Source organism: Podospora anserina, chromosome 6, assembly GCF_000226545.1.
Source record: "Podospora anserina S mat+ genomic DNA chromosome 6, supercontig 2".
In the NCBI taxonomy this organism is placed as follows: Eukaryota; Fungi; Ascomycota; class Sordariomycetes; order Sordariales; family Podosporaceae; genus Podospora; species Podospora anserina.
Genome location: NW_001914857.1, coordinates 2,722,898 through 2,737,744, shown reverse-complemented (window position 1 = coordinate 2,737,744; position 14,847 = coordinate 2,722,898). Strand labels below are relative to the sequence as shown.

The window sequence follows — 14,847 nt, the reverse complement described above, 5'->3', positions numbered from 1 at the left end:
CTGCTTCGTTCTCACTCTCGAATCCAACACACACATCATTATTCCGCACCAGATACTCGGCACCATGAAGGTTGCCTTCAAGTTGGCTTTAGCTGCCCTGGTGGCAGCAGGCTGTCTTGCGCAAGAAAACAATGCTGGAAAACCCACGGGACCTGTCGAAGGAATCCCAGACGATCTGAAGGATCCCAAAGGCCCTACCGACGGAATCACCCCGGACATGAAGGTAGGTGATCATACAGATTTCAGATTTCAGCTACTTTCATGAGGTTATCACCATCGACTATGTGACAAATATCTAACTGGACCCTCCCCCTACAGGCTGCTATTGTACACTTTGAGGGCGACACCTGTGATGACAAGAAGAAAAAAGACATCATGGATGAAATGCAACATGCCGTGAACATGGCCCTCCGCGCCCAAGAGTTTCTTACCGAGGGAAACTATTACGATCACTTCTTCGCCAAAGGACTCAGGGAAAAAGAGGGCTTCGAAGACGATATACGTGAAACCTATCGCCGCATAGCAGACTGTAAGTCAACCCTGGTTCCTAGCCTCTTATTCTCCATGTGCTCAATGATCTGACATCATACAACTGCAGTGCTTTCAGGAACCTCTTCAAGCTACACCTTCAAAGTCAACTGCGATAACAACAGCCCGGCCTGCGCACCGAAGAAGAATTGGTGGGCAGCCATGAACGACAAGGAGAAGAGGATGACATTTTGCGACAAGTTCTTTGACACCAATGACATTGGTGAGACACAGCCCGCGCTGGACAACAACTGCGACTCCCTGAAGGATCTTCGGCAAGCCCAACGAACAAGATCTTCTATCATTGTCCACGAGGCCTCCCATACAAGATACGCGATGCGTGATAACGACCCGTAAGTTAGCTATATGTGCGTTAGTGTTTGCACCGTTATGAATACTAACTGTCTCCTAAACAGGGCTGTGGATGTTGCCTACGGTTACACTGGGTGTACCAGCCTTCCTCTTGGGTTATTCGACCGCGCATGCGCACCGTATGGTGGGCTGAAAAAGAAAAAGGATGGCAGCTTTACCACTCCAATCTGCGGGAACAATGCCGGTGGCGAAGGGTTCTGCAATGGCGATATGAGCGCTCAGAATGCAGACACCTACTCCCATGTTGCGGCCGGGGTGTTCTTCTCAAAGGAGTGCAACCGAGAAATCCCACATCCTACCAATAATGCAGGGAGCAGCGGTGGTCAACCAGGTAACACGGCGGGTGTTCCTGGTAAAGGCGGTACAATCGGTGTTCCTCCAAAGCCCGCGACTAGAAGACATCCCCGCCAAAGACCACGTCTGAACGCCGACACATATCAGCATAACACACCTGCAGACTCTGGGCTGAATCAACCTCGTCATCCACTCCGGTCCAGGGATGAATCATGCCCCTTTGTCACCGACGCCATCGTCTGGGACGGCAGTCCAGAGGAAATCGACGCTACCGGCGTCATTGGCTTCGCTCACTTTGGCGACTCCTACGCCTCAGGCATGGGCACCGGAACAACCTCGACCGACAAGTGCCGGGTCGGATCCAACAACTACGGTGATCTCCTCAACAAGTTCTTTGACAACAAGGAAATAGTGTACGACCGCCGCTCCTGCTCCGGAGACACAACCGAAGGCCTGTACAAGAAGATCGAAGAGTGGGATCAAAAGAAAGCCGACGAAACCAACGTCATCACGCTCACCATCGGTGGCAACGACTTGGGTTTCTCTGACCTCGTCTGGTACTGCGTCATCACGCCCAACACAGCTCACTGGGGGAGTACAAACCGCAAAAACTGCGAGGAAGCGGAAAAGAAGGCCCGCGCACACATGGATGACAGTTCACCCAACGGCCTGCGCGCCCGGCTGAAGGATGCCTACCTGCGCGCTCTCGGGCGGACCAAGCGCAAGGACACACAGCTCTACGTGGCAGGCTACCCGACCTTTTTCAACGAGGAGACAGACGACTGCGACGGCGCGAGCTTCCACTACTGGTTTGGTGAAAACAGACCTCCCTCCGACTGGCCCGCCAATCGAATCGTCTACCTGACCAAGAGTTTGAGAAAGGAGCTCGACGATCTCGTCAGGCAGCTTAACGAGGTCATCCAGTTCGCCGTGAACGACGCCAACACGGAAGGTGGCCAAGTCCATTATGTCGACGTCGACCAACGCTGGATAGAGGGGGGACATCGCTGGTGCGAGCCGGGCGTCAAGGATCCTGATTCTAACCGCGCCGATACTTGGTTCTTTTTGAGTGGCTGGAAGGATATCGAGCCCAACAACGCCGCCGGGGTTGATGGTGGAGAGGTGGAAAAGGATGAAACGCAGATGCTCATTGAAAGTGGCGAGATCAAGCTGCCCAGTGAGGAGACGTGCAACTCTACCGCTAGTGAGGGTCGCGATCCGTACGAGTCATACCTGTGCTACGTGGCGGAGTTGGTAAGGGAGGAGCCGGAGGGAGAGGAGGCCAAAAGAGTGAACGGCGCAAACGATTTCATTTCTGGCAAGGATGGAGCCAACATCCAGGATGTGTCTTGGTACGCGCCTACCAGGCAGATCAAGACTTTCCACCCCAGGACCGTGGGCATGTTTGCGTACCGCGATGCTATTCTGGAGAAATTGGAAATCAATGGACAGCTGTAGTTGCCCTGGCGGCACACGCTACTTGTCTGGGTCTGACCCCTTTAAACGGACTGGCTGGCCTGTCGTCAAGTTGAGACTCCTTTGGCTTTTTGATTTACTATAGAACAAATGACAATAATTAATAGTAGTAATTCCACTGACGCTTTCTCTTCTTCATCTTTTTTAACAAATCTCAAAAGAGGGGTAGGTAGCTACCCCGCCATCACCAGGTATTTCTCCTCCTCATCCAAGAAGGTTTCCACACCGGAATGAACAGATACTGATATTTCCCCAACCACGGCACGTCCTCATCATCCCTCTGCGACATCCTATTCGTGAGGAAGGGATAAGCCCATTTCCCATGCTTATTTCTCCACGGCTTGTCCACATACAACGGATATTCCCAAATGCAATATCTATCCCCTATCTTTGTGCCCCATCCATCCCTGTCGAAAGTTCGAGATCCGTATCGCCAGGGAATACTCCGCCACAACTCCCCATCAGGATCCAGGCACTGATCATCTGTAACGTCCATTGAATTCTTGACGGTGGCTACCACTCCTTCGACTCTCTGGATCAGGTGAAGAACGACGTCGCGTAGTCTTCTCGGTCATCGTGCGACCCAAAAGGGTCGAGATTTTTGGCAGCGGGTATGATGTGGTCGAGGTAGGTGACGAGTTGGACTCTGGATCCTTCTTCTTTTTTTCGTTTCTTTTTTCGGGTGGAGAGTATTTCCAGTGTTCGACTGTGCCAGTGCTGTTAGAATGGTTGTCCTGATGCCACCAACAGAATGCTTTTTCGATTTGCTAGACTCACTTGTTCTTGGGTAGTAAAGCAAGTTTGTCTTCCTCAGTGCAAAGCCGTGAACCTCGCAGTAATAGGTCAGGGACCGTCTGGCTCGCCTGTTGAGCCTTCTGGTACATCTCAGGGCATATCTTTCGTAAATTGCTTCTGGACTGCCGTTGTCTTTGCGTTCTAAATAGTTTTTACCTAGCTTCTAGAGAGCTATCATTCTGGTTAGTGTTGGTTGGTCATTATCATCCTGTTCCGCAACCTCATATGTACCTTTGCTAGCTGATGATTAGTTCGTGGCTTGAGGCTGTGTTGCTGTGACATGAGTGTCAAGTACGAGGACGAGTATTAGGTGCCTGGAAAGAGAACCGCAAAATAGCTATTAAAGGATATGGTTGCATGGAATCTAAAGAACGTAGAGGATGAAGGCAGGGGTCGTAGTGATACATAAGAGACATGCAGCCTCCCGAAGGGCCTCAAAAGACCTCCTGAGTGCGTTTAGCCTTTGTTCCTATATAGAAAATGGTCACACCTTACCTTGAAAACACGAATGGCCCCAGTGAAGCATGATCCAAACCTACAAACGTAAACACTAACCTGCCACTGTGATCACTCAGTTGATTAGTTGCAATCGGTGATAACACAACTGCTGCCCCTCTTTGTGGTAATCCCGACCGAGTGAGAAGACACCGCCGATCGGGTCATTGTCAAACATGGTCCAAATGCGAAGTTTGGATGCAAATCGGACTGGTCTGAGGTGCCAATCGCTGGCCCTGACCTGGCTGTCAGTCTTGCACGCCGTATGAGTCTTCGGTCTTGGCTAGTGCGAGGCCCACATGAGGTCATGCACTATGCAATGGACAGGTGCATGCGGCCCGCGCTGCCTTATGGGGTTACGGGGGGCAAAAGAGGGGTGAGATAACGGTATGACAGGTCCTAAGAAAACGTTTAAGATGGGATCAAATCCCACTGTTTGGAAGTGAAAGACCCAGGTGAACAGCAAACCGCTGAGGTTCAATGCCCCTGGACCCGACAGCAGATGACTGACACTCCTGCCAGACAGCGCGGCACACGACTGATATTTATTCCAACGAAATGGCCAGCCCTCAGGAATTGAGCAGCGCGGAGGAAGACAATCTCCTTGACCTCCCCTCACCTGAAATCTTCTCCGAAACCCCCACCCATCAATCAAACAGCCCACTCACCATCGCAGACCTCAAGTAAACTCACCTTTTCCCAACAACCCTCAACAAGACCACATCACTAACCCTCTCTCTTGTCAGCCCAGGAACCCCCCTCCTCTCCGTCCAACTCTCCGCACCCCAAACCACTCCCCTCAAAACCAAGTTCGCCATCACCCTAAAAATCACCTACACCGGCCTCCTCCTCAACCCGGACAAAACCACAACCCCAACCACCCGCCCCATCACCTTCCGCCCCTGGACATTAATAGCCTGGCACCAAACCGAGCCACAGCGCGAAGGGTTCTGGCTCTACCGCCACCGCCCAATCAACAACAACAACAACCACGATAACCCATGGGAGTTCACCGAAATGGACGACGGCACAATCTGCACCTTTGCCATCTACGATGACCCCGACAAAGAGGTCCCCGTCTCCAAAGGCAACCACTTCACAAACTCCTTCATCAGCCTCCGCCCCGGCGAAACCTGGACCTGGGAGAAGACACTTCAGCAGGAATACTGGAGCTTGCTACCAGATGACGCAGTCCCGGCCGACAGATTCAGGTTTTGTTTCAAGGGCGCCTATGTCGACTGGTGGGACTGGGGGGATCTGGAGGAGCACAAGCAGGCTGGGACGACGGTCTTGCTGCCGTGCTTTGAGGCGGCGAGGTCGATTGAAAGGGAGACGGACAAGAAGATGCCTGCTTTGGTTGTTCCTGGGGCGGAGGAGGGGGTTGAGTTTGTTATCGTCGATGGTTCTACATAGGAGGGTTCTGGGGGTCTGACTTCAGAGATTAGTGAAGGCATGGAAAGCCCCGTCAAGAGAATATGATGATGAACATTTCCACCTCGTATATCTCGGCGATCCCAGAACAGAACTCTCAAACTTGCACCCAACAATTTGAATTTTGGGTCAGTTGAACGAGTGCACAGCGGGGCGCATGAAAACGCCTTGGTCGGTTGTTGAGGACCCAAGGTTATTGTTGGTCAGTTGGTCGGGTTGAAGCCTCGGTGAGCAGTTGCCTGTTCCCATCGCCCAATTTGCAAGAGGAAACCACCGTACGATTCCTTCATTGAAATCATCATCGATTTGACTCCACCGATAATACCTACACAAATACCGGTATCGTGATGTCACGAAGATTAGGCAAAGCTCTCACATCTCCATTTCGCTCCCCGCACGGGGGCAAGAGTAAACAAGCGCCAGACATAATCACCGAGCACACATACGCCAGTGAACGCAACAGCGAAGAAGTCAGCCAGGAGCAGGACACCATGGACGAGGAACCTGCCGAAGCCAGCAGCAGCTCATCCCAAACTGGACACCTCTGTCGCCAATGCCGAGATCTCAACATTACCGCCTCCAAATTCCGACCCAACCCATCCGATGATGACCCGCTGTTGCCCGGCATCCTCGGACACGACTTTGACCCGGCCACCTAGGTCAACAGGACCTCGGGTACCTCGACGAGATATATCGTCGGCGCAACGACTGCTCTCTATGTCGTCTCATATTTGATGCCACCTACCGTGGTGGCCACCGCATTGGTCTCGATGGCTTTGTTGGAGGATGGGAAGGAGGGGAAGCCCTAGTGCCCTGTCAACTGCGATGGGTGTTGGACGGTAGAACTCTCGGTACTCTAGGTCAGCTTGCCTCGTCGAACCGCCCGCTGACACGACTACTCGTCATCTCCACCCCTGACAATACCTTTCCGACCTTTCCCGTTCTGCCACTAGGCACTCCGGGTACTGAGGGGGACAGTCCAATGTTCACCGGACGGCAGATCCCACCCACCACTTAAAAAAGACACCGACAGGCCCACCGTCCAGACTCGAAGTCCCGTGCCGCTGTGTTTGCACTTGTGGACGTATACAGCCCACTTCCAACTCTCCCGGCGCAACATGTCAACATCGACCTTTCAGTCCAAGCTCAGTCACGGCCTGCATCGTTCTGGTGTTCTAGACGCTCGAGGTGACTGGTGTGGAACAATGATTCTTGAAGAAGACTGGTTCTCCCAGGTGGGGCGGTGCTCGAGTTCGCTTCTATCTCGGAAGCGCAAGAGTTTTCGATGGAGGAGCTCGACACGTGGAACTACTATGTCGATCTATCAGGATGCTTTCCAGCACGCCTCGTTCCCGCCCGGGTTAAAGAAACTGCACTCGGTTGAAGTGCCGGGGGATCTGTAGGTTGGTGTTGGTGCTTGGCCGTCAACAGTCAACATAAGTTACCATTGACTGCTTCCACACAGATGTCAGGGATAATATGACCTTTGGAAAGGGCGGAAAAGTTTCGGTTTTAGCGGGTGTCGCAGCTGCTCATGAGGGACATGACTATGGATTTGTCGGGAAAAGGTTGGATGCTAAATAACAGCGCAAGAGCGACGCGGGCTATGCACTGATACACCTCGGGAGGCACCGAGACATCCCATTCACAGGCCGTTTCAAATGGCAGGTTTTTCTGCCAGGTGTGCACGCTCCCCCTTGCCGTCCTGTCTGCTCCAAGTGCTGTGACCAAGCAGCTGATATTTCCCATGTCTCAACACCATCAAACCTCAAGGATGACATTTCGCCATGTAGCATGGCAGTCATATTCCAGCTTCGATGTCATTCACCCACTGGAAAATGGAGCCTTGGAAAGTAAGGAAGTCTCCAACGCGGTGTATATGAGGGGCATTCACCACCCTCAAATCTCCATTCTAGACACCATAACATTCTCCAGGTAAAAGCACTAGCACAGTTTTCCAAATCCAGCTCTTTCCTCTGTCCTCAAACGACGCCATTTGGAAACACTCCGAAGAAGAAGTGCAAGGTTCTGTTAAAGGTTCTGTCAAAGCCTCCCTGCTATCCACACACGCTTCTGTAGCGTATCGTTAAAGGTCCATCACCTATCTTTCAGGGCTCTACCCCAAGTACGCACAGTAATCGCTATTATTCATTCACGACATGGTAGAGTTCGCGAGGCTAATCATCTACAACTTACTCCCTCCGTGTTGCTGCTTCTTCGCCAACGCTCTCAAATCCTTCCTCAAAATCTTCCCTGACGGACTCTTGGGAACAGCCGCCAAAAACACAACCCCTCCCCTCAACTTCTTATGACTAGAAACCTGCTTCGCAACCCACTCCTGTATCTCCTGCCCCGTAATCCCCTTTTGATCCCCCACAACCACATATGCCCTCGGCACCTCGGTCCCCTCCTTCTCATCATCCACCCCAATCACGGCCGCGTCCAAAATCTTGGGGTGGCTGATCAGCAGCGCCTCCAGCTCCGCAGGCGCGACTTGATTGCCCTTGTATTTGATGAGTTCCTATCGCTTGTCAGCACTCCATCCCACTTAATCTTCCATGATCTTCAGTGAAACAAACCTTCTTCCTATCCACCACATAGAACAAACCTCCCCTATAAACAGCCACATCCCCCGTCCTAAACCACCTCTCCCTCCCCACCCCCCCATCCGCAAACCCCTCCCTATTGGCCTCCTCATTCTCCCAATACCCCTTCGTAATCATCGGCCCCCTAACCCAAATCTCCCCCTCCTTTCCCACCTCCACATCCCGCCCCTCATCATCCACAATCCTCGCCTCTATCCCCGCAACCAAAGCAGAAACACTCCCACTCTCGTCATCCTCAAACTCGCTCCCCATATTCAAAACAGTAACACTCCCCGTCGTCTCCGACAAACCCCAAGTCTGCACCAACCTCCCCTTCCCCAACCTGCCCCCTCCCAACTTTTTCTTCGCCGCGATTTGCAGCTCCCTCCCCATCGGCGCCGCCCCGGAAACAGCCTGCTCCACCGTGGCAAGCTGATCTGTCACCATCGGCGACTTTGCAATCAGCAAGAAAACCGGGGGGACAGAAAAGAAGTGCGTGACTTGATACTTCTTCATGTAAGTCAAAAACAAGGGGAAATCAAATCCCCTCATCCAGTACACCGTTCCCCCTAGGTAGAAAGGGTTGACGAAATAGCCTTGAATTCCCGCAATGTGCGCGGCAGGGAGGTGGGCAACTGTTCGGTACACCAGCGGCAAGTTCAAGCGGGTGTAAAAATCTCGGTTGGGGGAGAGGACCAGTGCTGCCTCGGCGACCATGTTGGTGTGGGATAGTTTACACGCTTTCGGGGGGCCGGTGGTGCCTGAAGAAAAAAGGAGGCAAATTATTGAGCTGTCGAGGACATGACGGGAGGTGATTTTAGCCCAGGAGAGGGAGCCAGATGAGGTGAGGGGGGTGGAAGAGTTGGTTGGGGTCAAGACGAGAGAGCCGCCGGGGAGGGAGGAGTAAACCACCACGTTGCGGGAGTCAAGACCGGTGAGTTTAGCAGCGGCTACGGCGGTGGCTTCGGTGTCGGCGTTGCAGAGGATGACTTTGACGCCTACTTGGCTGACCTGGGCGGCGAGTTCCTTGGGGGTTGAGCCGGGGTTGGAGGCGGAGAAGACGCCCCGGCGGCGATGGTGGAATAGAACAGAGAGGGGAGGAGGTAGTGTCCCGTGGAGATGGCGAGGACGACATCTTTGTTGGGGCCGTTGGCACCGATGCCGTACTCGTTTCGAAAGATGGAGGCTGTTGACTTGACGAGGGTGCGTAGCTGAGATTTAGTTATCTGGTTGTTGTCTGGATCTGCTGCGTCGGCGTGGAGGATGGAAGTTTTCTCGGCCAGGGTGTGGGGTGAATCTGTATCACTGTTAGCCTGTGTAGGTCGTATCAAGGCGGGTGGGCAAACCAAAGAGAAACGTCAAGAGGTCAAGCTCAGGGTGCACCGCGTTAGTGGCAGCTTTGTAGACGGTTCCATCCCTGGTTTTCTCGACGATGCTACCCATTGTGATGTTTGATTGATGGTGGGAAGCTGTACAGATTGATCTGTTCAAGAGGGAGAGAGCATCTACGTCCGAGACGTCAATATATCCGAGAAGCGGGGCAGGTGCCAAATCGACACTATTCCCAGTTGGATTGCATCTTGCAGCCACAAAATCTGGGGTAACAGGGGAATCAGCGGGACGAGCCTCGGTTCATTGTCGGGGTCAGTCAAAGCTGATGCGGGGGATCGACGAGCCGGCTCCAAGCTTTGACAACTTGGGGAAGTGACGACCTTGGCAGCTGAAGATATGGTCCTGGTTAAATTTCAGGAACGTTTTGATGCTTCACGAGGTTACTGGGCCTGTTGATAATGTTGTTGAGCTATTGATGTTGGCATGTTACCTAGGTAGTTAGAAGAAGTAGACCAGACGCGAACACTTGTCGAAAATACAGACAAGCCAGAAGCCAAACTGGCCGGGCAGCCGAGAAAAACAGATCTCGGTGTTTACAACCCCTACGTCGGGCATCGCAACAAAGGTTGGACAACAGTATGATTTCTAACAGTGCCAGCCACAGTGCCACAAAGAACCCTGGTGACTGAAGCGTCGTTGAAGGAAAAAGCTTTGATTGCAAGACATTGGCTCCCCTGAACTTCAGTCACAGATATAATATCATGCAGCTCTCGGGCAGCCTGTCGTGTACCATGATTATTGTTGCCTATTCTGGAAAGCCATCCGCTTCAGAAATGTCTTTGATACGAGACTCATTGTTGTACCACACCGACGGGAGAAGCCTTGGCGTTGTTCCAGACCACATCCACAGCTGTCAATCTCTTTATGTCTTTGTTTTTAGATTTCGTTCTGTTGTCCCGACCTCCGAGACCGGGCTGAAGAATGCTGTTGTAGTATTTCGCACATCATGTCCAATCTGAGGCATCGTCTCTCGATTGCAGACACCTCGTGTCAGTCGTCGTCGACAACGGTGATGATGCTAGCACTGGCAGGTCTCCAGCTAGCCTTCGCCCTTCTTGGGGTAGCGCTAACTCTGTCCACACAAGAAACCAAAAAGGGGTTGTTGTCTTTCCCTGTTATGCACAAACGGAGTCATCCCCTGAATCTCGGGAAAAGAGACAACATTGTGGCCTTAGGTAATGTCTCGACTTTAACATATTTGCTTACACGTAGGTATTCCGCAATGCCATTCATGTACCCATCAACTAACACACCCGATATCAGTCCAGATTGGTACTCCGCCACAACCTGTTGAGGTCGTCCTCGACACGGGGTCCTTCGAGCTTTGGGTTGACCCGACTTGCGCGACAGCAGCCACTGAGAGCCAGGAGGAAACGTGCAATGCTTCTGGAAGATATATTCCAGGCTTGTCCTCCACCTGTGTCAACAAGAACGTGACGCAACACAGCGGGTACGGAAAGGGGGGCGCGGAAATCGGCTATGCGGTTGATAATATCCTAGTCCCTGGCAGCAGTCAGTTCATATCCTTCCTAGCACTGAAGTTATCGTCAATCGATAAGCTCCACGCACAGGGGATAACGCAGTCGAAAGCATTCAGCATAGCCCTAGGAGGTCAATGTTCAGAGTCCGGTGGCGCCATCATCTTCGGTGGACTTGACACAAAAAAGTTCAGCGGCAAGTTGCACAAATTTGACAACATGCCACCTCAAATCGAAGGCAGCAAGGAGGGCCCGTGGCGATGCTGGGTACAAATGAAGTCAGTCGGAGTAACCACACCAGGCAGACTTGTCTCTACTTACGAGTATTCAACGATGCCCGCTCTTCTTGACACTGGTTCAACATGGAGCTACCTTCCCCAGCATCTATTCAACAGCTTGGAAGATGACTTTAATGCAACGCTTTCAGAAGATGGAAGCCTCGAAGTTCCCTGCTCGATGGTTGAGCAACCCGGCACTGTTGACTTCACGTTTGGAGATCTGACGATCCGAGTCCCATATTCGGAGTTCATCTCGCAGCTGGAGCCGGGGTATCGTGCGCTCGGCGTCTTGCCGAGAAAGGGATCGTATGATCGAGCGGTCCTTGGAGATTCGTTTCTGCGCTCGGCGTATGGTTAGTTTACACTCTCCTAATGTTATGGAATGTCGAGCCTAGACTTACATATTTCACTAGTCGTGTTTGACCAAACTAATCAGCACCTGTACATGGCTCACTACCGCGATTGTGGCACAAACGAGCAAACACTCTCTGGAGATGTTGGAGCTGCTCTTAATCTAACAGGACAGTGTCATTCCGGCCATCACCTTTTCGTATCCATCTCAATGTGCTGGTTCATCGCGCCGTCTGCTTTCGTCCTGTGGGTTTGCGCGCTGTTTTTGTAGCGTGGCGCGAGTCCATCGCATACATGACTAGAGTGGCATGCGGTTGTGGGAGGATTCGGGCATCGGATTCTCAAAATGATGCAGGAGAGAGAAATTGTAGAAGAAGTTGTTACTTTCAGCGTCTGTACATATCTCGATAACAAAGAGTAATGAATGATTTGCAATCGATTCGCCAGCTGTAATCATGGAAGAAGTCGAAATTTGGTTCAGGTTCGTACTCTTTGACCGGTGATCAGGATGAGTACAACCAACCGAAGAACGAAGAGCCCTAACACATCAAAGTACTGGCTACGTACACTACGCCATTAATTAGCGGTTCCTTTCGAGTTTACAAAGTTGATAGCCATCATGAACTGTTATCTGCATTCTCCTGTTTGTCCAGTGAACTAGCTATCTAACGTCGGATCACAGACACAGGCCCAGATCAAGGCTATCCACCCATCCATCGGTAGCCACCTCATGCTGCTGATGGTACACCTTCCCTGCCAGGGCATCTAACAACCAGTGTCGGCCGGAAGTAGGAATCTCACAGGGATCCATCCTATCCATTCGCCCAGGTGACCAGGCGTCTGCAGACGCCTCAGTTCTGTTGAGACTCCGTCTTTTAGAATAGGAAAGGGCAGGCAAGGGTCCTCGGTCAATGCCGCATGCCATGGAACTGGAAAGATGCCCGAGGATTCGACCCCACTGCCGACATGCAATGAACTGATCAAATCTCATTTCCGTTCAAGTGTTCTTCCTTTTCTCCTTTTCCAAACTCTTCTTCTCATTCTTGCTGTGGTCTCCCTGGACAGCGCAAACGTCCTGATCGCGTACAAGCGGGCAAACTCGACGACTGGCCGCTCCTCACCTCCCACACAACTCTTTGCCGCTATCTTAGCGGCTTCTCGCAACTGATGGCTACCGAGAAGCGATCGTTGACTTCAGTATGGTAGGATTGTGCCTGCCCACCAAATTGTGGCAATTAAGTCAACAGTGTCAACGCTGCAAATAGTGTCAACACCCTAGGGCCTATATTCTTCAAAAAGCTACAGCGGCCAGGCTACTGAACCGGCCACTAAGCTAGCCACTGTCAATTGGGCTAGTAGGTAGGCTAGTGGGTAAGCTAGTGGGTGAGCTAGTAGGTGAGCACTGGAAGGGAGCGCTAGAAAAGAACAAAGTTAGTGGAACGTAACGGGGATTGAATACAGGCCTGTTAAATAGTGAAAGACTTACTGGGTGGATGGAAGGGTCGGCTACTGGCCACTAAGCCAGTAGCTAATTGAACGAGCCTGGGGTAGGAAGAAGGAACCATATAGGGGCCGTGCAGCAGGTGCCCCCTATGGCTTTAGTGGCTATAAGTGGGCCTGGCCTGTTGACACACTGTTGACATCGTTGACACTGTTGAACAAGGTTGACACTACTTGACGGCTCAGATTCCCACTATGGTAACCCCCGCGGCTGCTTTACAACCTCCTTGCTAACCGCTAAACCAAGGCCGCTGTCTAGTACCTCCGGGAACGAGGTGTTGGTTCCTACCCCTTAAGCTTCCCTGAGGGAATCCTATTTATCACCTAAACCCTATCCGGCGCTACTATACTAGTCGAGTTCGTCTCCGACAACGTCACTTGCGCAGGTGCCATCGTCCTCGAGACGGCGCTAGCAGAAGAGCAGGATGCCGAACTAGTGGCATAGGTGCAAAGGGCGCCTACCGTCGTTGTTAACCTAGGTAGGTAGATTGTTTAAGTATACCCTAGAACGGGCGAGGCAATCCAACGCGTCCTCGCCAATTCTACCGTCCAAGTTCTATAGAAGATGGCCAGAAACCCCGACGTCATCGGCGACGCCTTCTCTCAGTCTTGCCTGGGCATCTGCGCTAGAGCCGGGTGCAGATCATGGACTGGCTGAGCGTCGATATGCTGCCGCTACTGCAGCTCGACGAGGTCGTCCCGTCGGTGCACTATAGCGGGTCGAGCAGCTACAATGAAGCTGTTGCCTATGTATTGCCTGGTATCCCCTGTTCTTTTCTCTCTGCTGACTCTGCTTGAACTGATTAGCGTCAGAGTGGCGTAATTAAGTTGTGTGTGGAGCAGGAAAAGTGGAGCGGGCACTGCAAGCCTTGTACCTAGTGCAACGCCAAGCAATGGAAGGATTCAGCCGCGTCATAGACTTGGAAATAGCTTCAGTATTCAATGGAACATCGGATGGATAAACGGAAGCTCAGGAGGGCTTGCCGTGGCTTGGGTGGAAGGAATGGGACTATTCATGTATAAATACGTGGCTTTCAGTGCTCTTGAAAGCTTTCTTTTGTTCATCAGAGCAATCAATTCATTCTAAGACTGAAGGGTTTTCCACCTCCACATTGTGATCCCCATCTGGGAAGACCACCATAACTTTGCGCAGCTTGTCGAGATTTGGGGTTGGGTATCTACGCGACACGAGGCACGGCGCCGGAATGGACAATTGCTGGCAGAGCCGGGCCCATTCTTTGTGTCGTGGAGCAGGGCGAGGAGAGCACGAGGTGGAGGCAAAAGGAGAAAGAGGTTGGCCCAGGAGAGACCGGGGAGATATGTAGCTGCTACTGAGTTGGCGAAGCTGGTTGAGGGCTGAAGGGGACCAAGGTAAGGGTTATACCCAGCAAAGGAGAGTGTATTGGGATATGGTGGAGCTGAGACGAGAAGGAGAGGGATTGTAGGGATAGGTAATCACTGATCCCTCTTAATTCCTGCCTGAACTGCCTATTTAGATCAAGATAACATGTAGCCCCGTGGCTTTCGAATTGTGATTGGCAAAGACGTAACAGGAGCGGCGTGCTCTTGCTCCAATATTTCTTCCGCTACAGGTAACAATAAATCCACGAGGCCACACACAGCCAAGGTCCCGCACCCCTATTACCCCTGAACACCAGCGTAAAGTATACTAATTGGACCAGCCTCTCAAGTCTCAATCAACTAGGCCACCGCAAACCCTTGCCCGTCGGTACCTGTACAAGGGTCATTTGACAAAGCTCTTATCCATGCGGACGCCGATCTGCTTGATAGCCTCGCCAATCTTCTTTTCATTCCTATAAGGGTTGGCGCCATTGATGGATGTGTCTGCATCTGAGTTTCCGGGGCCAGTTC

General features: G+C 52.1%; 4 protein-coding genes across 4 annotated transcripts, besides 1 other annotated feature; 3 read left to right on the top strand and 1 right to left on the bottom strand.

Annotated features, from left to right (window-relative positions):
- Positions 1 to 918: 918 nt before the first annotated feature.
- Positions 919 to 2,652, top strand: PODANS_6_7380 (uncharacterized protein; the record flags this gene model as incomplete). The annotated part of the gene is made up of 1 exon (XM_001910617.1): positions 919 to 2,652. The coding sequence occupies one exon, from the start codon at positions 919 to 921 to the stop codon at positions 2,650 to 2,652; it is 1,734 nt and encodes a 577-aa protein (XP_001910652.1).
- A 1,866-nt stretch (positions 2,653 to 4,518) lies between these two features.
- PODANS_6_7370 (uncharacterized protein) lies at positions 4,519 to 5,373 on the top strand (the record flags this gene model as incomplete). The annotated part of the gene is made up of 2 exons (XM_001910616.1): positions 4,519 to 4,643; positions 4,707 to 5,373. 2 exons carry the CDS (start codon positions 4,519 to 4,521, stop codon positions 5,371 to 5,373), a joined length of 792 nt encoding a protein of 263 aa, XP_001910651.1.
- Positions 5,374 to 7,576: 2,203 nt separating this feature from the next.
- PODANS_6_7360 (uncharacterized protein) lies at positions 7,577 to 9,419 on the bottom strand (the record flags this gene model as incomplete). The annotated part of the gene is made up of 3 exons (XM_001910615.1): positions 7,577 to 7,894; positions 7,971 to 9,187; positions 9,323 to 9,419. The coding sequence occupies 3 exons, from the start codon at positions 9,417 to 9,419 to the stop codon at positions 7,577 to 7,579; spliced, it is 1,632 nt and encodes a 543-aa protein (XP_001910650.1).
- A 648-nt stretch (positions 9,420 to 10,067) lies between these two features.
- Positions 10,068 to 11,751: a repeat region (rgion duplique sur le chromosome 1).
- Positions 10,315 to 11,746, top strand: PODANS_6_7350 (uncharacterized protein; the record flags this gene model as incomplete). The annotated part of the gene is made up of 3 exons (XM_001910614.1): positions 10,315 to 10,576; positions 10,632 to 11,477; positions 11,538 to 11,746. The coding sequence occupies 3 exons, from the start codon at positions 10,315 to 10,317 to the stop codon at positions 11,744 to 11,746; spliced, it is 1,317 nt and encodes a 438-aa protein (XP_001910649.1).
- Positions 11,752 to 14,847: the final 3,096 nt, after the last annotated feature.